The sequence below is a fragment of the Phacochoerus africanus genome, chromosome 3, assembly GCF_016906955.1.
Source record: "Phacochoerus africanus isolate WHEZ1 chromosome 3, ROS_Pafr_v1, whole genome shotgun sequence".
Taxonomy (NCBI): domain Eukaryota; kingdom Metazoa; phylum Chordata; class Mammalia; order Artiodactyla; family Suidae; genus Phacochoerus; species Phacochoerus africanus.
Window position 1 is genome coordinate 143,066,948 of NC_062546.1, and position 24,580 is coordinate 143,091,527.

General features: G+C 39.5%; 1 protein-coding gene across 1 annotated transcript in view; it reads left to right on the forward strand.

The window, feature by feature from the left end:
* The window catches only part of DCAF17 (DDB1 and CUL4 associated factor 17), a 42,233-nt gene extending 19,263 nt beyond the window's left edge, over positions 1-22,970 (forward strand). Inside the window, exons 9-14 of the mRNA XM_047772858.1 lie at positions 3,872-4,014; positions 15,030-15,139; positions 18,907-18,997; positions 19,706-19,789; positions 21,744-21,899; positions 22,686-22,970. Of these exons, the coding sequence (XP_047628814.1) occupies positions 3,872-4,014; positions 15,030-15,139; positions 18,907-18,997; positions 19,706-19,789; positions 21,744-21,899; positions 22,686-22,853 (752 nt within the window). The 3' untranslated portion in view covers positions 22,854-22,970. The remainder of the gene's footprint in view (positions 1-3,871; positions 4,015-15,029; positions 15,140-18,906; positions 18,998-19,705; positions 19,790-21,743; positions 21,900-22,685) is intronic.
* The last annotated feature ends 1,610 nt before the right edge of the window (positions 22,971-24,580 follow it).

A 24,580-nucleotide genomic window follows, 5' to 3' on the forward strand; every position in this document is an offset into this window, starting at 1 on the left:
TGGCTCTGGCGTAGGCTGGTGGCTGCAGCTCCGATTCGACCCCTAGCCTGGGAACCTCCATATGCTGCAGCAGCGGCCCAAGAAATAGCAAAAAAAAAAAAAAGACTAAAAATAAAAAAACTAAAACACACAAACCAACTCAAAAATCAAACTACAAACAGGACATATTTGTAGTGTATATAAGGGGTAATTTACTCATTATATCCAAATTCTGCAGATCAGTAAGAAAAAGTGACAGCACAGAAACAACAACAAAAAATGAGCAAAGGATATTGTTCAAAAGAAGAGGAACTATCAATGACTTTTAATTAGGGGAGGACAAAGCCCAATGTCACTGATAAGAGAAGTACAAATTAACATTATCATAAGATACTTCTTTTTAGTTTCTCAAATATCAAAATGTTAGGTTACAGGGTTGATGATAGCCTAGAAGAGTCACTTTCAGTTACTTTTGGAGTCTCTTGTGAAAAACAGTTTTGTCAGTATGTATCAAAATTTTAAATGCATATAGTCTTCAAACACTTACATTTCTAGGAATTTACCCCAGCTATGTTCACATGTGTACAAATGACAACTGTACAATTACAGCATTGTATCTTACAGCAAAAGTTTGGAAATAATGTGTACATTGATAGGTGACGTTAGTATTATTTCATCATTTGGCTTTGTCATAAATTTAATTGTTAAAAAGAAACAGGAATTATTTTTACATGGGTAGAGAGCAATTTCCAATGTAAGTGGAAAAAAAGGAGTATAAAACTGTGTAATAAAAAGCCTCATTTTGGATTTCCCCAGTGGCTCAGCAGATTAAGGATCCAGCATTGTCACTGCTGTGGCTGAGGTTTGATCTCTAGTCCCTCGACTTCCACATGCCATGGAGGTGGCCAAAAAAAAAATAGCCTCATTGTGTTTAAGTATTCATATTCGTGTATTAAAAGTGTGTGTGTATATATATATATATATATATATATATATATATATATGTATATAAGCTTATGCTTTTAGGATTGCTTGAAATATCTGGAAGGACACACAGAAACCTGATAAATAGTAGTTACCTCTGAGGGATATAAATGAGAAGAAGACTTGAGTTTTCGTTATATTTCTTCAGATGCTTTTTGAGTCAGTGCTTGTATTCCCATTGCTAGGAAGTGGTCCTGTGTATATGTGTATACACACTAAGCAACTCGAGGTTTCAAGAACTTGATTTATACCATTTTATGCTTGAACTTTAAATTTATTTAATCAGTTTACTGTGGACATTTAGGTTGTTTTTAATTTTCTGTGACTATAAACAGGTCAGGAATATTCCTGTAACTATTAATGATCCTAAAATTTCCTCACCACAAGACTTGAAATCAGCCATTCTCTGAGAATTCCTTGGCCCTTTCAATTGACCATGGTATTAGAGATCAAAATTTGGGCTCCTGGGGCTAATGGGGACCCATCAGAGCTGTGGTGAGCAGAGTCCTGCTATTGCTTTGGGGCCATTTTTAGCAATTGCTGAGAAAAGTATTTCTTTTTATTTATTTATTTGGTCTTTTTGCATTTTCTAGGACCGCACCCGTGGCATTTGGAGGTTCCCAGGCTAGGGGTCTCATCAGAGCTGTAGCCACCGGCCTACGCCAGAGCCACAGCAACGCGGGATCCGAGCCACGTCTGCAACCACAGCTCACAGCAACGCCAGATTCCCAACCCACTGAGCAAGGCCAGGTATTGAACCCGCAACCTCATGGTTCCTAGTTGGATTCGTTAACCACTGAGCCATGATGGAAACTCTGAAAAGTATTTCTTTTTAAACACATGTTTTTGCATTGATTTTTGTTCTATTTTGAATTCCTATTTTCTCTGCAACATACCTACTTAAAATTTTAACCCCCAATTCAAACTCTAACTGTATTTTTTCTTTTTATAATTCTTATTTTCCTCACTGACCATCATTTGATAGCCACCATATTATCATATATTATGTTTATATTTCTTTCATAATTTACTTTTTGGTGTCCTTTGCCCATTTTTCTGTTGGGGTATTCATAGTTTTCTTATTATTTAAAAAGACCTCTAGGAAATTCCTGTCTTGGCCCAGTGGTTATCAAATCCAACTAGGAACCATGAGGTTGGGGGTTCCATCCCTGGCTTTGCTCAGTGGGTTAAGGATCCAGCGTTGCCGTGAGCTGTGGTATAGGTCACAGACGTGGCTCGGATCCTGTGTTGCTGTGGCTGTGGTGTAGGCCAGCGGCTATAGCTCCGATTCAATGCCTAGCCTGGGAACCTCCATATGTGCGGGAGCGGCTCAAGAAATGGCAAAAAGACAAAATAATAATAATAATAAATAAATACAAATTAAAAAATTAAACAATCTCTAAGAATATTACCTTTTCTTTAAAAGTTTAATGAAAGGGCACTTTACATATGTTTGATATGTTTATACCTGTCTCTTCTTTCTTCTCAAGATTGTCAGTTTGTAAACTCAACTTTTCATCATTTTTCTCCTTTGTAAAGCTCTAAGTAGTAAATTGCCCTTATGAAGAGGCCTAATAAGGCACACACTTCTGTATGTAACATGTGACTCTTCAGTGAATGGTCTCCCTAAGACAAGTTTCTTTACTGACAGTGGTAGCCTCACTGGTTACCACTCAGGTTAGAGGGGTCAGCAAACAACATGTAGATCAGCCACCTTCCCAAACACATTCAAGTGGAGTTTCATAAGGGCTTCCCAAAGGAATTCTGGTCTTCTAAAGCAGCAGTACCATCCATTTATGTATTGCTCCAAAAGTAAATCAGTTATGCTCTACCTAAAATTAATTGTCATCAAAGAAGGCTAGGATTAGTAACATGTGCACTAACATGTTAGTTAGTTCATTAGTAACATTAGCACTAACAGATAGTTCTTTTGTAGTGTCAGCCTCTGAAAGACAATGGCTGTTTGGATGTGTCTAAACTACCTTAAAATTAACCCATCTCATAATTATATGACAGTAGTGACTATCCTTTCTTAAAGCTTCCACTGTGACAGAACCCACCCTAAGCAGTGGTTAATGAATCTGACTAGGAACCATGAGGTTGCAGGTTCGATCCCTGGCCTTGCTCAGTGGATTAAAGATCCAGCGATTTGATAGCACTTCAAAGTGGAAATCTTTTTTTTTTTTTTTTTTGTCTTTTTGCCTTTTCCAGGGCCGCTCCCGCAGCGTATGGAGGTTCCCAGGCTAGGGGTCTAATCTGAGCTGCACTGTAGCCGCCGGCCTATGCCACAGCCACAGCAACGCCAGATCCTTAACCCACTGAGCAAGGCCAGGGATCGACCCCACAACCTTATGGTTCCTAGTTGGATTTGTTAACCACTGAGCCACGATGGGAACTCCCAAAGTGGAAATCTTAAACACTGCTCTTGTAAAGTTTGCTTAAGTATAACCTGTTAGTCTAGAATATGAAATTCCTCACATTTGAAGAAATTATTAGACCTAATTACCTTCCTGGATTGTTATGAAAGTTGGAAATAGTATCTAATCCTTATAGATAGTAGGTGCTTATTAAATGGCAGCTGCATTTATTTGGTCTACTTTGTCATTTTTTGTCACTATAAGCACCTTCAGCCCACTTTTTATCTCCATCCAGTTTCACGTCACACATATCCTCAAAACAGATGTCTAGAAAGTTGACTCAGAACCTAACAGTTATTTCCTACCAGCTTTTTCTTTTCTTAGCAGTAAGCCTCTTACTTCAATTGTATTTTATTCCCTTGAACATAGTAATTTTTCATTAATGGAAATTCATAGATGATGCATGCAAAGAAAGATTGAATCCAGTTAATGAATGTTCCAAGTCTTCCAGAACAAAGAAGCTAATAAATTCCTTTTGCCCATCTTTACAGACACACCACCACTGCTTTTTGAGGTGTCCTCCCTGGAGAATGCTTTTCAGATTGGAGGCCATCCTTGGCACTACATCATCACACCTAATAAGAAGAAACAGAAAGGAGTTTTCCATATTTGTGCCCTCAAGGACAATTCCTTGGTAAATCCTGGTGATCAGACTTTAGTAGTAAATTTATATCGGAAATTCCTTATTCTCTACTTTTCTAGCCATGGTACCCATTCCTAAGAATTACTTTTTTGTTTGTATTAATAATTTGTAGACAATCTAAAGTACAGAAGAGTACAAAGAATATAACAACACTGTACATACTACCCAGAATTTTAAAACATTAACATTTGAAAATTCTCAGGGCACCAAAGATTTATTAGTTTTTTTTTTCTTACCAGTCTCCTTGATCCCATGTAAAACATCTCTGAAGCTCTATGGAGGGAATTGTTGGAATATATTCAGGCTGTCTCTGAAATTACTGGCGGAATGTGTTTTTGGTTCTACTGCTTTGTGGTTTGTTGCTCTTTGCCTTCCAGAGCAGATCCAGATGGAATTCTGTTGGTCACAATATAAGCATTAAAACACTTTTGAGTTTTGGAGTTCCTGTTGTGGCGCAGTGGAAAAAAATCCGACTAGTATCCATGAGGTTGCGGGTTCCATCCCTGGCCTCGCTCAGTGGGTTAAGATTCTGGCAATGTCGTGAACTGTGGTGTCAGTCGCAGACGCAGCTCAGATCCCACGTTGCTTGCTGTAGCCTAGGCCGGCAGCTGTAGCTCCAATTCGACCCCTAACCTGGGAACCTCTATGCCGTGGGTGTGGCCCTAAAGAGACTAAAAAAAAAAAAAAAAAAACCCACTCTAAGTTTTCAAGGGTTTTTTTTTTGTTTGTTTTTTTGTTTTTTTGTTTTCCCCCACTGTACAGCAAGGGGGTCAGGTTATCCTTACATGTATACATTACAATTACATTTTTCCCCCAGCCTTTCTTCTGTTGCAACATGAGTATCTAGACAAAGTTCTCAATGCTATTCTGCAGGATCTCCTTGTAAATCTATTCTAAGTTGTGTCTGATAAGCCCAAGCTCCCGATCCCTCCCACTCCCTCCCCCTCCCATCAGGCAGCCACAAGTCTCTTCTCCAAATCCATGATTTTCTTTTCTAAGGAGATGTTCATTTGTGCTGGATATTAGATTCCAGTTATAAGTGATATCATATGGTATTTGTCTTTGTCTCTCTGGCTCATTTCACTCAGTATGAGAGTCTCTAGCTCCATCCATGTTGCTGCAAATGGCATTATGTCATTCTTTTTTATGGCTGAGTAGTATTCCATTGTTAATAAATACCACATCTTCTGAATTCAATCATCTGTTAATGGACATTTGGGTTGTTTCCATGTCCTGGCTATTGTGACTAGTGCTGCAATGAACATGCGGGTGCACGTGTCTCTTTTAAGTAGAGTTTTGTCCGGATAGATGCCCAAGAGTGGGATTGCGGGGTCATATGGAAGTTCTATGTATAGATGTCTAAGGTATCTCCAAACTGTTCTCTATAGTGGCTGTACCAGTTCACATTCCCACCAACCGTGCACGAGGGTTCCCTTTTCTCCACACCCCCTCCAGCACTTGTTATTTGTGGATTTATTAATGATGGCCATTCTGACTGGTGTGAGGTGATATCTCATGGTGGTTTTGATTTGCATTTCTCTTATAACCAGCGATGTTGAGCATTTTTTCATGTGTTTGTTGGCCATCTGTATATCTTCTTTGGAGAAATGTCTATTCAGGTCTTTTGCCCATTTTTCCATTGATTGATTGGCTTTTTTGCTGCTGGGTTGTATAAGTTGTTTATATATTCTAGAGATTAAGCCCTTGTCGGTTGCATCATTTGAAACTATTTTCTCCCATTCTGTAAGTTGTCTTTTTGGTTTTTTTTGGGTTTCCTTTGCTGTGCAAAAGCTTTTCAGTTTGATGAGGTCCCATGGGTTTATTTTTGCTCTAATTGCTATTGCTTTGGGAGACTGACCTGAGAAAATATTCATGATGTTGATGTCAGAGAGTGTTTTGCCTATGTTCTCTTCTAGGAGTTTGATGGTGTCCTGTCGTATATTTAAGTCTTTCAGCCATTTTGAGTTTATTTTTATGCATGGTGTGAGGGTGTGTTCTAGTTTCATTGCTTTGCATGCAGCTGTCCAGGTTTCCCAGCAATGCTTGCTGAATAGACTTTCTTTTTCCCATTCTGTGTTCTTACCTCCCTTGTCAAAGATTAATTGACCATAGGTGTCAGGGTTTATTTCTGGATTCTCTATTCTGTTCCATTGGTCTGTCTGTCTGTTTTGATACCAGTACCACACTGTTTTGATGACTGTGGCTTTGTAGTATTTCTTGAAGCCTGGGAGAGTTATGCCTCCTGCTTGGTTTTTGTTTCTCAGGATTGCTTTGGCGATTCTGGGTCTTTTGTTGTTCCATATAAATGTTTGGATTGTTTGTTCTAGTTCTGTGACAAATGTCCTGGGTAATTTGATAGGGATTGCATTGAATCTGTAGATTGCTTTGGGTAGTATGGCCATTTTTACAATATTGATTTTCCCAATCCAGGAACATGGAATATCTTTCCATTTCTTTCCATCTTCTTTGATTTCTTTGATTAAAGTTTTATAGTTCTCAGCATATAGGTCCTTTCCCTCCTTGGTCAGGTGTATTCCGAGGTATTTGATTTTGTGAGGTGCAATTTTAAAAGGTATCGTATTTTTGTATTCCTTTTCTAATATTTCATTGCTGGTATACAGAAATGCAACTGACTTCTGAATGTTAATCTTCTATCCTGCTACTTTGCTGAATTTATGAATCAGTTCAAGGCGTTTTGGGGTTGAGTCCTTAGGGTTTTCTATGTATAGTATCATGTCATCTGCATACATGACAGTTTGATCTCTTCTCTTCCTATATGGATGCCTTTTATTTCTTTGGTTTGTCTGATGGCTGTGGCTAGGACTTCCAAAACTATGTTGAAGAGCAGTGGTGAGAGTGGGCATCCCTGTCTTATTCCAGATTTGAGGGAGAAGGCTTTCTGTTTTTCCCCATTGAGTATTATATTTGCTGTGGGTTTCTCATAAATGGCTTTGATTATATTCAGGAATGTTCCCTCTATACCCACTTTGGCGAGGGTCTTGATCATGAATGGATGTTGGACTTTGTCAAATGCTTTTTCTGCATCTATTGAGATGATCATGTGATTTTTGACTTTTTTTTTTTGTTAATGTGGTGTATGATGCTGATTGATTTGCGTATGTTGAACCATCCTTGTGAACCTGGGATGAACCCAACCTGGTCATTGTGTATAATTTTTTTGATATGTTGTTGGATTCGGTTGGCTAAGATTTTGTTGAGAATTTTTGCATCTATATTCATCAATGATATTGGGCGATAGTTTTCTTTTTTGGTGGTATCTCTGTCTGGTTTTGGAATGAGGGTGATGGTGGCATCATAGAATGTCTTTGGGAGTATTCCTTCTTCTTCAACCTTTTGAAAGAGTTTAAGGAGGATGGGCACCAATTCCTCTTTATATGTTTGATAGAATTCACCTGTGAAGCCATCTGGTCCTGGACTTTTATTTGTAGGGAGTGATTTTATGACCTCTTCAATTTCATTTCTAGTGACCGGTCTGTTCAGTTGGTCTGTTTCTACTTGATTCAGTTTGGGCAGGCTGTAAGATTCTAGAAAATTGTCCATTTCTTCCAGATTGTCAAACTTGTTGCCATATAGTTGTTCATAGTATTCTCTTATGGTTTTTTGTATTTCTGCTGTATCTGTTGTGATTTCTCCTTTTTCATTTATAATTTTGGTTATTTGGGCTCTTTCTCTCCTCTTTTTAGTGAGTCTGGCCAGGGGTTTGTCAATTTTGTTTACCTTTTCAAAGAACCAGCTCTTGGTTTTATTAATTTTCTCTATTGTTTTTTGAATCTCTATTTTATTGATTTCTTCTTTGATCTTTATAATTTCCTTCCTTCTGCTGACTTTAGGACTTTTTTGTTCTTCTTTTTCTAATTCATTTAGGTGGAGGGTTAAGTTGTCAATTTGGGGTCTTTCTTCTTTTTTGAGAAAGGCCTGTATTGCAATAAATTTCCCTCTGAGCACTGCTTTCGCAGCATCCCATGGGTTTTGAGAGGTTATGTCTTCATTATCATTTGTTTCAAGGTAGTTTTTAATTTCCTTCTTGATTTCCTCATTGACCCATTGGTTTTTTAGTAGCATGTTGTTTAGTCTCCATGCAGTAGGTTTTTTTCTCTTTCCTTTTCCCATGGTTGATTTCTAATTTCATGGCATTGTGGTCAGAGAAGATACTTGAGATAATTTCTATGCTCCTAAATTTACTGAGATTAGCTTTGTGTCCCAATATGTGGTCGATTCTTGAGAATGTTCCATGAGAAGAATCCATTTGAGAAGAATGTGTATTCTGCTTTTTTTGGATGTAGTGTCCTGAAGATATCAAAAAAGTCTAACTTTTCTATTGTTTCCTTTAGGATCTCTGTTGCTTTATTGGTTTTCTGTCTAGAGGATCTGTCCATTGATGTGAGGGGGGTATTAAGGTCTCCTACTATGATTGTATTCTCATCAATATCTCCCTTTATGTCTGTTACTATTTGTTGTATGTATCTGGGTGCTCCTGTATTTGGGGCATATATGTTGACGATAGTAACATCCTCTCCTTGGATGGATCCCTTAATCATTAAGTAGTGTCCTTCTTTGTCTTTCTTTATGTCTTTTGTTTTAAAGTCTATTTTGTCTGATATGAGCGTTGCGACTCCTGCTTTTCTGTCATGTCTATTGGCGTGAAATATTTTTCCCCACCCTTTGACTTTCAATCTATATGTATCTTTTGTCCTGAGGTGAGTTTCTTGTAGGCAGCATATTGAAGGTTTTTGCCTTTTTATCCACTCAGCCACTCTGTGTCTTTTGATTGTAGCATCCAGTCCATTGACATTTAAGGTGATAATTGGTAGATGATTATTTATTGCCATTTGAACCTCGTGTTCCAGTTGATTCTATGGTTCTCCATTCTTCCTTTCTTTTTTTTTTTTTTTTGGTTGGATGGTCTCCTGTTATTATCTGCCTGAGTGTATTTTTTTTTCATTTTTTGCAAATGCAATATTTGGTTTTGGCTTGTGGTTGCCCTGTTTTTTAAGTATGCTAACCCCTTCCCATAATTGTGTGTTTTAGCCTGATGGTCCTGTAAGTTCAAACACTTCATTACTATATTAAAATTAAGAAGAGAAACATACAAACAAACAAAAAGGGTTATTTACTTCCTAACATCCCTTGCCCACATTTTATGGTTTTGATGACTCTTTTTTATTTTTTTCTTTTTCATTTTATTTTGTTTGAAGCATGTTCATGATTAAACCTGTATGCTGGCTTATTTGAGTGACTGCTCTCTGATTGCGGTTTCCTCAGTCCTAGTTCTTCCTCTTCTTTTTTTTTTTTTTCTTTTCTTTTTTCTTCCCTTTCCTTCCTTTCTTTTTGGTTTAGAGAAGCCCTTTCAATATTTCCTTTAACCTGGGTTTTGTGTTGCAGTATTCTTTAAGTTTTTGTTTGTTGGAAAAAAGTTTTATTTCCCCTTCTATTTTAAATGATATTCTTGCTGGATAGAGTATTCTAGGTTGCATATTTTTTCCTTTTAGCACTTTAAATATCTCTTGCCATTCCCTCCTGGCCTGTAGTGTTTCTGTAGAGAAGTCAGCTGATATTCTTATGGGGGGTTCCCTTGTAGGTAACATTCTGTTTTTCTCTTGCTGCCTTTAGGATCCTCTCTTTATCACTAACTTTTGCCATTTTTATTATGATGTGTCTTGCTGTGGGCCTATTTGGGTTCAGTTTGTTTGGGGCCCTCTGTGCTTCTTGTATCTTGAACCCAGTATCCTTTAGATTTGGGAAGTTTCCAGCGATAATTTCTTCAAATATATTTTCCACCCCCTTATCTTTTTCTACTCCTTATGGAATTCCTATTATGCATAGATTGGCCCGCTTTATATTATCCCATAGGTCTCTTATATTGCTTTCCAGTTTTTTGATTCGGTTTTCTGTCTGTTGACTGGATTGAGTGATTTCCATTATTCTATCTTCCATATCACTGATTCGTTCTTCTGCATTATTCATTCTGGTTTTTACTGCCCTTAGTTCAGTTTGCATCTCTGCAAATGAATGTTGTAGTTTTTCTTGGCTCCTCCTTATATTTTCTAGTTCCTTTCTGAGGGTATCTGCATTACTGTTCATATCTTCTCTTAATTCCTTCAGTACTTTCACTATTTCTCTTTTGAACCCCAGGTCTGTCAGACTGCAGAGATCTGTTTCATTGTTGACTGTTTTAGGTTGGTTTGACTGGGGGTGGTTTCTCAGCTTCTTCATCTTGCTTGTTGCTTTCTTTCTCCTGAGGGAGTTGTACTCTCCGTGATCAGGCAGTGTTTGCCTTGTCACTGCCGTGGAATATTTCCTGAGGGCTGGCGTTGTTGGTCAATCTTTTTTGAGGCAGTGTGGCTTTTCTGGAGTGTTGATGGGGCTAACAGTGTTTCTTTGAAGCAAAGGAGGACTTCCTGAGGGCAGACAGGACTGGGAGGTCCACACCCCAATGGTAGCAGATTTCACTTGGTCATGCAGAGCTTGCTCTGGTGTTTTTAGGCTGTGGGGTTCTTGCAGAGGGTTGGCGGTGTTGGGCAGCTGTTCCTCAGGAGTGCAGCACCCCCTGGAGGCTGGAGCAGCTATCTGGCTCACTGAGAACCTAAGAGGCTCTTCCCTAGGGCAGCCCAACTCAGAAGGATGGCCTGAGAATGTAGGCAGATCTTTTCACAGTCTGGCCAAGCTTGTTGCAGCTTTTCTGGGCTGCAGGGGCTCTTCTAGGGGGCTGGTGGTGCTGAGCAGCTATTCTGTGGGAGTGGGGCACCCCCTAGGGGCTTTGGCGGGTAGCAGGGCGACTGGAAACCCAAGAGGCTCCTCCCCAGGGCAGCCCGACTCAGAAAGACCGTCTGAGATCTTTTCCCGGCTTGGCCAGGCTTGTTGCAGCTTTTCTGGGCTGTAGGGGGTCCTGCCTGGAGCTGGCAGTCCTATACAGCTGATCCACTAGGGCACCCCCTGGGGGCTTGGGTGGGTAGCAGGGCCACTGGAAACCCTAGAGGCTCCTCCCCAGGGCAGCCCGACTCAGAAAGACCGTCTGAGATCTTTTCCCGACTCAGCCAGCTTGTTGCAGCTTTTCTGGGCTGTAGGGGGTCCTGCCTGGAGCTGGCAGTCCTATGCAGCTGATCCACTAGGGCACCCCCTGGGGGCTTGGGCGGGTAGCAGGGCCGCTGGAAACCGAAGAGGCTCCTCCCCGGGGCAGCCCGACTCAGAAAAACCATCCGGGAATTAGGCAGATCTATTCACTGCCTGGCTAGGCTTGTTCTAGCTTTTCTGGGCTGCAGGCCTTTTCTCGGGGGCTGGTGGTGTTTGGTGCTACTCTGTGGAAGTGTAGCCCCTCCAAAGGGCAAGCAGGCCTGTGCAGGGACAGCCCCTGCGGTGGTAGGCTTTAGGCAATTGTTGAGGCCAGCACTCCTGGATGGCAGGCAGCCCCAGGTCCGGTGAGAGCGTAGGGGGTGGCGGGGGTGGGGGGAGGGGATGCACTGGGAAGCACAGCTTTCAGCTAGCTAGCGGGCCTGTAAGCTTGCTGTGGAGTGGGGGGTATTCTATGGGGACCCACCCCTTCTTCTCTCCCCTCCCCAGCACGGGCGCAGACCAGGCTCTTTTCCCAGGTTCCCTCTGATGCGGCTTTCCACTTCCCCGCCCCTAGAGTATTGCTCCCTTCCTCTGCGACAGCTTTGTTTTCTAGTCTCCCAGGCAGTCTCTGCCCCGTCAAATGGGTTCTAGACCTCCCAAGCAGTTTCTGCTCCGCCCCGCCCCCCCCCAGCCCGGGGACTAACCTCTGGAGCCTAGGTCTCGGTGCCCAGCCCCCACCCAGGCGTCCCCTGGCCCTTCCCCGGGGACTAACCTCTGGAGCCGAGGACTCGGTGCCCAGTCCCCACCCAGGCGTCTCAATTTTTGGTGACTGTGCCCGTAGTTCAGATGGTCCCTTCGGTTCTTGATCGGCTTTTCCGTACTCCAACTTACTGCTACACTCTTCTCTGCATCTGGAGATTCCTCCAGTTTGTTTGATCTTTCCCCCGTGTAGGTGACTTTCCAGGGTGTGGGATCCCTTTCTCCTCCGCAGTTCCCTTTCGGGAGCACCCTTCCCGCTCGGATTCACCTTCTCTCACTTTCCTCTTTTCTCCCGTTCTGCCCCGTAATGTCACGAACTTCTTGCCGTTATTGGAGTTTAGGTTCTTCTGGCAGCGATTGGTTGCTGTTCTGTGCGAGTCATTTATTCTGTAGATGTGCTTTTTTTTGTTGTGTTTGTAGGAGAGGGCGAGCGTGTCCCCCTACTCCTCCGCCATCTTGTCCTCTCTCTTCAAGGGTATTTTTAAGTTATATATGGCAGAATAGAAAGAAAGGGTACATGGCAAGACAATAGAAATTTCTATCCCTTGAATTAATTCTTTAGTTTCTTTAAAAATATGATTTAGACATTGACTTATCATTTAATAAACATCATTTAGGGCCTGCCATGTGCCAGACTTGCTGGGGACATATTCCCTTCCCACAGGGTGCTTACACTCTCGAAAGCAAACACGTAGATAAATAAGATGCAGTCCATTAAGTACAGTGATTGAGATAAGTGCTGAAGAGTGAGTGCACAGAGGGAGGTTCTATCTCTATTGTATATTGCTGTTTTAGTTTAGTTTGTTTCTGGAACTTCTGAGGCAGACTCAGCCTATTTTACGCCTTTTCTTCCAGAATCTTTCTCATCAGTCACTGTTAGATCCACTAGCTATGAGAGTCACAGGTCGCCTATCACCACACTGAAGATCTGCACAGTCTTAGATCCAATTATCCATTTTCCTTGATGTCGTGGCCACCTGGGAATATTGTGTATAGTGTCTTGTTGTTTTCCGTAAGAGCTTTGTTGCCTTCCTTTTTCTTACAAACTTAACACATGTGGCAGTTCCTGTTTGGCCCAGCCCAGTGCCATCCTCCCTTATACCAAACTTTTGCATCCAGTCAAACCCTGCAGTTTACATTCTGGACAGTTAGTACCTAGTCTAAGAACTGATAATACATTTTCTTTTGTGTGTGTGTATAAAATGGCCTCGAACATCTACATCAGGTGTGCTGTCAAGTGGGCTCCTGTAATTACTGATTAACATTTAGTCAGTTCTGTATTTCAATATATTCTTAAATAATCGCTAAATCCAGGGGAGTTTTCAGTCCTTTTGCTGGACTACTTTGTTGCATTGATACTATCTTAATGATGTATGTGGCCATTACCTCCCTACCTGTCAGTCAGAAAAGTAGGTAACCCCAAAACATATTTGCAGGCAAACTGAAGGATTCAGAAAATGATTCATAGCCTTCTCTTAAACTGAGCTTCAAACTAACATTTGAGCAATAATAAACATTACAGAAGCTAGTAATAATGCTGCCTAGTATTTAACAAAAGAGAGATAATGTTTCATTTACGTGTTGTATTTAGATATTACAATAAAGAGAAGAGTCTCTTAAAGGTGTGTGTGTGTGTGGGTACCCACACAAACAGTATAAAAAAAGTTTTATGTTAAACAAAGGAACATTTGGAGCTAATGCCAAAATGGACACATTAATTTCACTGGTTGTAACCAAGATTTTTAATGGCATTGTTTTTCTTAGATGTAAAATGTAGTAATACCACCATTTCTATTAGAAAATGTTAGGATACTTATAAAAATTATTGAAAAATTAAAGGTCATAATTTTTTAATTGATACTTAAAAAGTATTAAATACCATTTTTTAAAAAAAAGCATGGCATACAAAGCACTTGTGATGTGGCCCCAGCCTACCTCTTGACTGAACACTCTACTTCTCAGTTCAATTTTGTCTGCTACCCATGTTTGTGCACATGCTACGTGTTTGTGCACATGCTCCTGTGCTTTTGATTTTGCTGTTTCTTCTTTGTAGCCATTTTCTTCTCATTTCAAAGCTAAGTTCAGGCTCTTGAAATTCTGTTTACCTAGGTTGGATGCTTGTTAATATCCTGTGTATGGCTTGACTGCTTTGTGTTTTATTTTTTGCTTTATTTTCTATTTGTGCTTCTCCCTTGAATGTGAGCTTCTTGTTGACAAAGATTATGCTTAATGGATGTCATGTGAATGCTTAGTGTGATACCTTAAATATAGTGTCCTGTGAGTATATGTGAATGGAGTTAATAATTTTACATGTCAAAAAATCTTATGAATATCTAATAGGAAAGATGGTATCATTTCATTTATGTTGGAGAAATTACAGTAAATGATTCGGATAAAGCCAGTGAAGTTAATGTATCCATGCTGGTATTAGCCCCCAGTGCTACTGTGTATAAGGTAAAACATTTATGACATTATGTGAATACACCTGGAGGTATCTTTATTTTAATGTCTAAATATACTGACATGAAATAAATCACTCTGCTTACCTTAAATGCATCAGCATTTAATATCTGACTTAGCCAAGGAGATTTAATGACCTATTTGGGCGCATGTTTATTTTTGTTCTATCCACTCTTCTGATTGACAGTTTGTTGGGGATGGGAAAGGGAGGAAGAGGTTATAGGGGCTGCATGTACATAATTTTGGCAAAATTAAATAGTGGAAAATCCATGGATTTTGGAGTCTGATCTGCTGTTCAGTAGGTGCAGAACATTAAGCAAATGATTTATCCTCTTTGTGCCTCAGTTTCCTCATCCATAAAATGGAGATAATAGTATATGCTTTGAGTTGCTAAGATCAAAAGAAATAATGAGTATAAAACATCAAATACAGTACCAGACACAAATTAGGTGCTCGAGATATGGTAACTGTTAAGTTATTATTTGTGAGGCTTTAATGTATGATGCATGGTTAATCTATGAAATTTCGGAATTTAAATGTTCTAGATTTCTCAATTTTGAGTGTCCTAGTTCAGCCCTAATACATATCGCAGTTCAACTTGTTAATATTTTCTCTTCCTTTTACCTTCGACTTAACTGATCTATCATTGTGTTGAATTTGCAGAATTATTTTATTTTCCCTTAATTTTTATTTTCAATATTTTGTCCCAACTTCAGGCCAAAAATGGGATCCAAGAAATGGAGTGCTGTTCTCTAGAATCTGACTGGATTTATTTCCATCCTGATGCTTCTGGTAGAATAATACATGTTGGCCCAAATCAGGTCAAGTGAGTATTTTCCTTTAAAGTTAAAAGTAGCTTTTGGTAGTATTTAGTGGCATCTTTATTTTTGTCAGCTACCTGTTGAGTCAGTTGAGGAAATAATTAGCTTATGGTAGGGTGCTTCTGTAGAGACCAGCATGGAGAAAACCTGACTTTATTCTTTCAACCTCGTCATTGACTGAAAATAGTACATTTGACTAAGTCCTTTGATGGGTGAGAGATGATGTATTAGTGAAAGGAGATTACCGGTCGGTTCATCCTCATCAGGCCTTAATTCATTCTCAAGGATTAATGAGAGAGATGATTTATTTTTATTGTAAAAGACAGCGTTACTTGCAGAGAAGCGTGAGGTTTTTTCAAGTAAAACTTTGTTTGTTGGGGGTATTTTTGGCCATGTGTGCGGCATGTGGAAGTTCCCCTGCCAGGGATAAAACCCAAGCCACAGGAGTGACAATGTCAGATCCTTATTAACTGCTAGGCTACCAGGGAGCTCCAGCCCTTGTTTTATTTTATTTTATTTTATTTATTTATTTTTTTTTTTTGGTCTTTTTGCCTTTTCTAGGGCCACTCCCATGGCATATGGAGGTTCCCAGGCTAGGGGTCCAGTTGGAGCTGTAGCCACCAACCTACACCAGAGCCACAGCAACGCAGGATCCAAGCCACGTCTGCAACCTACACCACAGCTCACGGCAACGCCAGATCCTTAACCCACTGAGCAAGGGCAGGGATCGAACCTGCAACCTCATGGTTCCTAGTCGGATCCATTAACCACTGAGCCACAACAGGAACTCCCCTTGTTTTGTTTTTGTTACCCGCATCTTCCACACAGTTGACCTCACCTTCCTTTAAACACTCTTCATTTGGCTTCCCCAACACCACAGTGCTCCTGAATATTTTCCTCCCTCTCTTATCTTTCTTAGGATCCTTTCACGTTCTTCCTCTTCTACCCAGACTTTAATTGTTGGATGACCTCAGTCCTTAGACCTTCTTTTCTCACTCTTCATTATCTTTTTATATGATTTTTCTGTTTTATTCCTTGGCTCCAAAGATTATGTATGCACCAAAACTCCAAAATGTATATGTTAACCCAAAGCTGTCATCTAAGCTTGTGTCATAAATCTGGAACCATTCTTGACACTTTCTTATCTTTTTGTCTTTCATCAGTCTACATATACTTAAAACGCCTGCATTCCCCACCGCCTCTCTGTCTCTCACACACACACACACACACACACACCCCCCTGTATAGTCTGTCAGTGTAGTTTATTTTGCTACTGAATATTTCTTAAATCTGCCTCTTTCTGCCCTTGGCCACTACCACTATTTTGGTCAGACCATTGTCATCACTAGCCTATACTACAGTAAATAGCCTGCCTATAGGATTCTAAGAAACCACTTTTTACTCTTTTATGTCTGTTTTCTTCTCAGCAGCTAGAGTTATTTTTAGAAACATTAACGGATTATGCATTAACCCTCTTTATGTCCTCCTGTTGCATTTGAGATAAAGACTGACATACTTGGAGTCCCCGTCATGGTGCAGCAGAAACAAATCCGACTAGAAACCATGAGGTTGCAGGTTCAATCCCTGGCCTTCCTCAGTGGGTTAAGGACCTGGCATTGCTGTGAGCTGTGTTATAGGTCATAGATGTGGCTTGGATCCTGCATTGCTGTGGCTGTGGTGTAGGCCAGCAGCTGTAGCTCCAATTTGACCCCTAGCCTGGGAACCTCCATATGCCGCAGGTGCAGCCCTAAGAAGCAAAAAAAAAAAAGACTGACTTACTTAACTGGTCTAAAAGATTCCTCCCACTCTGATTACATCAGTCATGCTGTCTTTTCAGAAAGCTGAAGATCTGGTCCTTCTGTTTGGAGCCGGTTTTCCCTACCTGTACTCCATCCTAATTTCTATTCATATTTTATGCCCTATTAAATGTCTCTTTTTCAAAGAGTCCTTCCCTGATAGCCCTCATTAAGTTAGCTCTCCCGTCATATTTTCATGGCATCTACTCTGTAAAACTCTGTAGAACTTAACAGCAATTTAAATTAATTATTTGTGTGATTATCTGTTGAAATACCTAACTTTGGAATCATGAACTCCATAACAACAAGAAATGAGTCTGTTTTGCTGACACCTATAACACTCGCACTGAGCACAGGTCTTAGTACAGAGTAGGTGCTCAGTATTTGTTGAATAAGAAGGGCAGTGTCTGCCTTCTTTATTTTTTTATACTTCATGACAATTAGTCTACTCTGAATCAATTACAAGGAGGATGAAGGTGCTTAATGAAAAAAAGATAATGAACTTTTACACAAGGTGGTAAAACTGTGGTTAAACTTTAGTAAGCCTTACTCTTAATGTTTGTTACCACTCATATTAGTTTGAGTCTAAGAAAATAAGGTCCACAGAGAGTTTGTTCCCTTTCTCCAGGTTTTGAAAGATAGCTGATCTTAAATGTTGCCACTAATTAACTAATTAATGAATGTAAAATATAATCTAATTTCGTTGTCTCTGGCAAATTCTAAGACCTCCAGTTCTCCCCAACCACAGCAGCAGCTTCTCGCTGCTGTTCTCTTTGCCTGCATTTGAGACTTTGAGATTTGAGGACATTGTATGTTTGATGCTTGTTAATGCTATGAACAGATTTGTGTGGGTGGTGAGAAAGTCATTTTATTTTCACTTGCTTGATAAGCTTGATCCATGAGGCCATTTGCATTCAGAAAACCCAAATCTTTCAGTAAAATACGAAGAAAAAATAAATATATTAAGTCATTTGCAGGTTTTTGGTTTTGTTTTTTGTCTTTTTTTTTTTTTTGCCATTTCTTGGGCCACTCCCGAGGCATATGGAGGTTCCCAGGCTAGGGGTCCAATCGGAGCTGTAGCTGCCGGCCTACACCAGAGCCACAGCAACTCGGGATTCAAGCCGTGTTTGCAACCTCCACCACAGCTCATGGCAACGCTGGATCCTTAACCCGCTGAGCAAGGCCAGGAATCAAACCTGAAACCTCATGGTTCCTAGTCGGATTTGTTAACAACTGCGCCACGACGGGAACGCCAAGTCATTTGCAATTTTAAAATATTATTCTATCATGAGGAGTTCCCGTCATGGCGCAGTGGAAATGAACCCGACTAGGAAGCATGAGGTTTCGAGTTCGATCCTGGCCTCCCTCAGTTGGTTAAGGATCTGGCGTTGCCGTGAGCTGTGGCTGTGGTTAGCAGCTATAGCTCTGATTAGACCCCTAGCCTGGGAACTTCCATATGCCACAGGTGTGCCCCCACCAAAAAAAAAAAAAATTACTCTTATCATGAAAACTCTTAGGTTAGGTTTTGTTGCTAATCCAGTCTGTATTATATTTAATTCAGGGTGTTGTTCATTGATACCTCGTTCTATATTCAGAAATAGAAATGTAATTATCTACCATAATGCCATTGCTAAAGCTGAAACATTAAAGACGCTGCAGGATAGCAGAGGGGAGGTTCTTTAAAATAGCTTTCATTAAGCCAGTTTGGAAGATGACATAAGCCTCAGCAGGCTGCTGCATTAGCACCTGCTGCCACAAGTCTTTATGTTTTTCCGTTTAACAAAACCTCTAAAAAGAAATTTATGGACACAAGTTATCAGATATGAATATTTTGGGCTAATCAGGAGGAGAAGAAAACTAACTCACTGTTGTTACTGTAATTTTCATTTGTTGAGTTTCTTTTCAATAGTTCAGTTTTGACACTTTGATGGTATGTTGAGGTCTTAGGTTCTTAGAATCTTTTTTACTTTTTTCAGAGTTTTAAAACTAAGTGAAGTAGAAAATAATAGTGCCCAGCATCAGATCTCTGAAGATTTTGTCATTTTGGCTAACAGGGAGAAGAACAAAGTAAGTCTGGAGTACTTTAAAATCCTTTGTATATCACTGCCTATCTATATAAGAATGTAATATGCAAATGTGTTTGCCTTTTAGTGTGGCTGAAAAGAACAGTACAGTCTGTTCGTTTTGACCTGGGTAGCCAGTCTTAGCCCATGTACCTAGGAGATTTGAAGAGAGTCGATTGTATTGAGCTTATCTTTTGCTTAGTTTCTGTTTCCTTTCTGGGTTTCTCTTTAAGCTTTTATTGATGAATTATTATTGACCTTTGGGTTTGTTTAATTAATTGTGCAAACTTAGGATAAGTTGGGGTAGATGTAAAGCTTTAAAAATCATCACTATTCTTTAGCTTCAGACGGTTTTTTTTTCTTTAGCATATAGATTAAGAACATGAAGAAAATCATGCAGAGAGAAATTTCCAAAAGCAGATCCACTCTTTATTTGCTGTACTATTACTAAGGCAAAAATCAGAAAAGCAAATGAAGTAGTAACCTTTGTATTTATTTTTGCCTATTTTGGTATTTTATCTATTAAAAACTTTAATGAAGTATTTTCACTAAGGGGAAGATCTGAAATCTGATTCAGAATTTTCTCATTGAGGGAAGAATTGTGGATGTTGGAGAAAGGTTGGTTAGTTTTAACAAAATTGTTAATAGAGTTTTGCCATTGACTACATATAATAGGACTTGTCATATCTTTTTATTTCTCTCCACACTATAGAATGAAAACTTACCCACTGTTACAGCTTCTGGACGGGTGGTAAAAAAAAGTTTTAACCTTCTGGATGATGACCCAGAACAAGAGGTATTACTTTAGCCAGAAATAATAAACTAAACTAGTATAACTTGCTGTGGGGTAGAGATGGGGTAGCTCCATGCACCCTTAGTCTGTAGGACTGTGTGTGCTATTTGAACCAATTCATCCCTATCATCCTTCTCTTTTCTTTTCTTTTTTTTTTTTTTTAAGCTGTGCCTGTGGCATGTACAAGTTCTTGGGCCAGGATTCAAACCCCTCTGCCACAACAGCAACTGCAGAGACAATGCCAGATTACTCTGCTTCGCCACTAGAAAACTTCTCATCCTCTCTTTTCATAAGATTTTGTTTGCAGAAGCATTCAAAGGACCAAAATAATTGAAAACACTATTATTATTAGCTTACTGTTTTGTTTTATTAATGTGTATACTTCCTAGGGAAATCTTTTCATAGAAAATTATTGAGTTATATCCTGATGACTGTGGCTTTTGCCTTATTTTTCACTTACTAGATGTAGATGTGTTTGTCGGTGTTCATAAGCCAGGGGAGGAGGGTGTGAGGGTGTGGTGAATCAGTTCAGCCTTTGGCCGCAACTTGACATTGCCAGTCACTGAGCTAATGCATTTTTACCCTTTCCTTTCAAAAAGCATTGGAAGTACTTATGAAATCAACTGAAAGTGATCGTATTTCAAATACATAGCCATTGCATAAATACTGAATCCATTTATAACTATATTGTTTGTATAACCATCTCTAGGTAGAATTATAGAGTGGACCTCTAAGGATGGTCTTTGAAAATCTTTTAAAATGGGCTGGAGGTGGCACAGTATGTGGCTACTCTCAAAAAAGCAAAAATATATATTTATTCTTTTAGACCATAGGAATCTATTGAGAACAAAGCAGAAGCTTCCTATTTGGTATATAAAATTGGATTTAAGGAAAACATACCAGAAGTAGCAAGAGGTAGCAAGAATAAGAGCAGAGAAGTTAGTAGCAAAGAGAAAGATACTCTTCATTGTGAGATTAGAAAACAAAAACTTTTCACTTGTAAAGGAAAAGTTAAAAGGAGTTATAACTAAAATCCTGACACTCAGGCAAGAAGTCACACTTTGAAGTTTGACAAGGTAAGATGAAGACAAAAAAGTAAACAAAAGGAATCACTATGTAAATTTTTATGTCATCAGTGAATAAAGGCAGAAAATATAAATGGATTAAAATAAAAAGCAGTTTGACCAAATATGAATGAAGGATTAGTATATGGTGCCTGCCAAGATGTGCCATCCCTGGATGGTGGACATGGATCTGCTTTCTCATGAGGCTGCTGGAGTCCAGGTTATCTTCCTTGAGACAGAGTTGTGGGGTTAGATTGTTCTCTCTTATCGTCTTTACCATCGTTAGTCATTTCCAACTAACATTTCTTATCCCCGTCTTGCTCTATGGGTTGGATTTCAGTTCCTAATATTCTCCCTCAAGTACGAGCAGCCATTTTTGCTTTCTTAGGGAACCAAAACGAAGATGGAAAATAGAGTCAAAGTAGTCGTGTATGACGGGCTCTCAGTTCTTCTTGAAATGACTTGTGCTTTTCTGGTGTAAGCACCTTCTGAGCACGGCAGGCCGTCTTCAGTTCAGAACAGAACTTCGTACATTTCGTCCTGTCTGGAAACCAGTAAACATACTTGTCAGCAGCAGCAGTCGAAAACTTCTTTTGAATTTGGAGCTCTGGCTCACTATCATAGTAGAGAATTTCAGTTTTGCTTTGGCTGAGAGCTACATGGACTTGGTTCTGTTCATCAAAATCTGTAGGCTACTACTTGATTCTTAAAAATCTTGGGAGTGGTGTGTTACTAGGCAGATAAGTGGAGACATTTCTATCTATGTTCCTACCCATTCTTTTTTCTTTCTATATATTTTTATAAGTAATAGAATAGTTAAGCCACAAATGTGGAAATAATATTAACTGGATTTTGCTCCTCTTTTCTTCTGCCTTATCCATCTATTCCCCAAGACTTTCAAAATTGTGGACTATGAAGATGAGTTGGATTTGCTTTCTGTGGTAGCCGTTACTCAAATAGATGCCGAAGGAAAAGCTCACCTGGATTTCCACTGTAATGAATATGGAACTTTACTTAAAAGCATTCCACTCGTGGAATCATGGGATGTGGTAAGTAGAGTCCATGGAATATATAGTTGTGAGAGATTTCTTTGTGGGTGACATTTATTGGAACAGATGTTACTGCGTTCATGTCAGTCCAGGTTCACCTATACCAGTGATCACATGGAAGAGGTTATCATCCTATATGCAGGACAAAATGAGTACCTCTTCAGCCTTTCTCCCTTAGAGTAGAGGGTGCCTCCTTACCAGTGGCCTCAAAGATAAAGATTTATGGGTTTTTTGTTTTTTTTTTTTTCTGAGACATGCTGCCTATTTCCTTACCATGGTCTGGTTTTCTCCTATTTTATAAGTTTGGTAATGTTTTTTTCAAACAAAAATAGACTGTATTGAATCCCCACAGTTATTTAATAGAGATGAGTCTAAGCATGTAGCGATTTCAAGCATTCTTGGAAACATTTGTCTGCTCTTCTGAGTATTATAGAATATAAAAGTTATAAGGAACAGTAGATGTGACTTTATCCCATCATTGTTTTATCAGTGGAGAACCTGAAAGGTTTAGCAACTTGCCCATGGTCACAAGTGAAATAGCAGTAATCTTGGTGATAGAATCTGGGAGTCCAGGGCTCTTTTCATTCTCAATGTTTTGTGTAATGCTTTTCTCATAAGTCATTTGCGTATTCACAAATAATGAAAAATAAACTATTTCTGGCAACTGTTTTGCCTCCTAGTGTATATTTGAACATCCTTGGCATAGATGCGGTGACATTTTAATGAAACAATAGTGAATATGGTTATGTGAAGAGGAGATCCCATTTGCCTGTGTTTTCATTACAGACATATAGCCATGAAGTCTACTTTGACAGAGACTTGGTATTACACATAGAACAGAAACCCAGCAGGGTCTTCAGCTGCTATGTTTACCAGATGGTATGTGACCATGGGGATGAAGAAGAAACCACAAACAGAAGTTGTAAGAAAGACTGCGGTAATTTTAAATTTTGAGATGTAACTTATGAGACTTCTAGCCAAACACTCCAGCAGCCATGTCCAATCCTCCTTTTTATTACCTGCATAACATATTCCCCAGTATTTTCCAGAAAAAACCTTGTGTTGACTTCAGATGACTATGACTTCTTTTTTAAAACTCTTGCCCTATAAGGTTTTTAAGAATAACATCTCAAGAAGGCTAGCATTTTGCAGCTTTTAGGTGGGTGGTCATGCAAATGAAGAACAGAGAAGGACACGTTAATTTCAGTTATTAGAAGAAAGTCTTTGATAAGGAGGTGCTTAACATGGTTATTGTAGGATGGCATGGAATTTTGATTGGTAAATCCAAGAGGAGAAACAGAAAAAAAGATGCAAAAGATACAGAAAGAAATCCTCTGTCCTCTAAACAAAACTTGGTTTAAGCATGGAAAATGGGATCTATAATATGAAGGTGTACTTTGAACCAAAAAAAAAGTTAATCACAGTTTTTAGAAAATATGTCTGTATATATGTTTTCTATCTGTATATGGTATTAAGAAATTGGGAGTTCCCGTCGTGGCGCAGTGGTTAACGAATCCGACTGGGAACCATGAGGTTGTGGGTTCAGTTCCTGCCCTTGTTCAGTGGGTTAAGGATCCGGCGTTGCCGTGAGCTGTGGTGTAGGTTGCAGACGCGGCTCGGATCCCGAGTTGCTGTGGCTCTGGCGTAGGTCGGTGGCTACAGATCCGACTCGACCCCTAGCCTGGGAACCTCCATATGACGAGGGAGGAGCCCAAGAAATAGCAAAAAAAAAAAAAAAAAAAGACAAAAAAAGAGGAAATTGGCTATAGTTCCCAAGTTGTCCTTTCTTCCATGGTTTTATTCTCTTGGCTTGATGGTTTTATTCTCTTGGTTTTTTGTGTTTCTATTAGACTAATGTAAAAAATTTCAAGCAAGCTTTAAGTGAAATTTTTTTCTCATATGTAGCCCGTTAGTGGTTAATAATCTAAGAATGTTGTATTCATTTCAACATTCTGTTTATTTGGTGAGTCTTTCAGTTCTGCTTAGGCAGCATGTTCACACCTAAGCCATAAGATAAAAGTATCCTGGGTTGTACCAGCTCTGCTCCCTGTGAAAGAGTAGATAAAGTCCAAGGAGTTCTTACTAGCTTGGAAACGGACTGATAGCTAGAAAAAGCTTTTGGCTCTATCTTAGTTGCGAAATAAGCATTTTTTCTTCTTTGTTGGAAGCAATAGAAATATGATCCTTGAACTCAAATAACCATTCTTCAGAATGTTAAATAAAAGCAACCAAAGTAAAGGGAGAAATTGTTTCTTTGTGCTTCCTGTTTGAGACATCCAGTTGCTTACAGTCTACGTGTTTATTAGCACATTTCTCTGATTTTGGCTTAAAAGAGTAGCTAGTAAGAACAGAAGGGCAAGAAACAGCAGTAAAAATCTTTGCTAATTCAAATTTAAAGTTAAAATATGGGATTTTAGCTTGGAGGATTTATATTAAAATTTTCCAGTTTTTGGAGTTCCCATTGTGGTTCAGTGGTAACTAGTATCCCTGACGGTATGGGTTTGATCCCTGACCCTACTCAGTGGGTTAAGGATCTGACATTGCTGTGAGCTATGGTATAGTTCACAGACATGGCTCCGATCTGGCATTGCTGTGGCTGTGGCGTAGGCTGGCAGCTCCAGCTCTGATTCAGCCCCTCACTTGGGGACTTCCCTACGCTGTGTGTGCATCCCTAAAAAGAC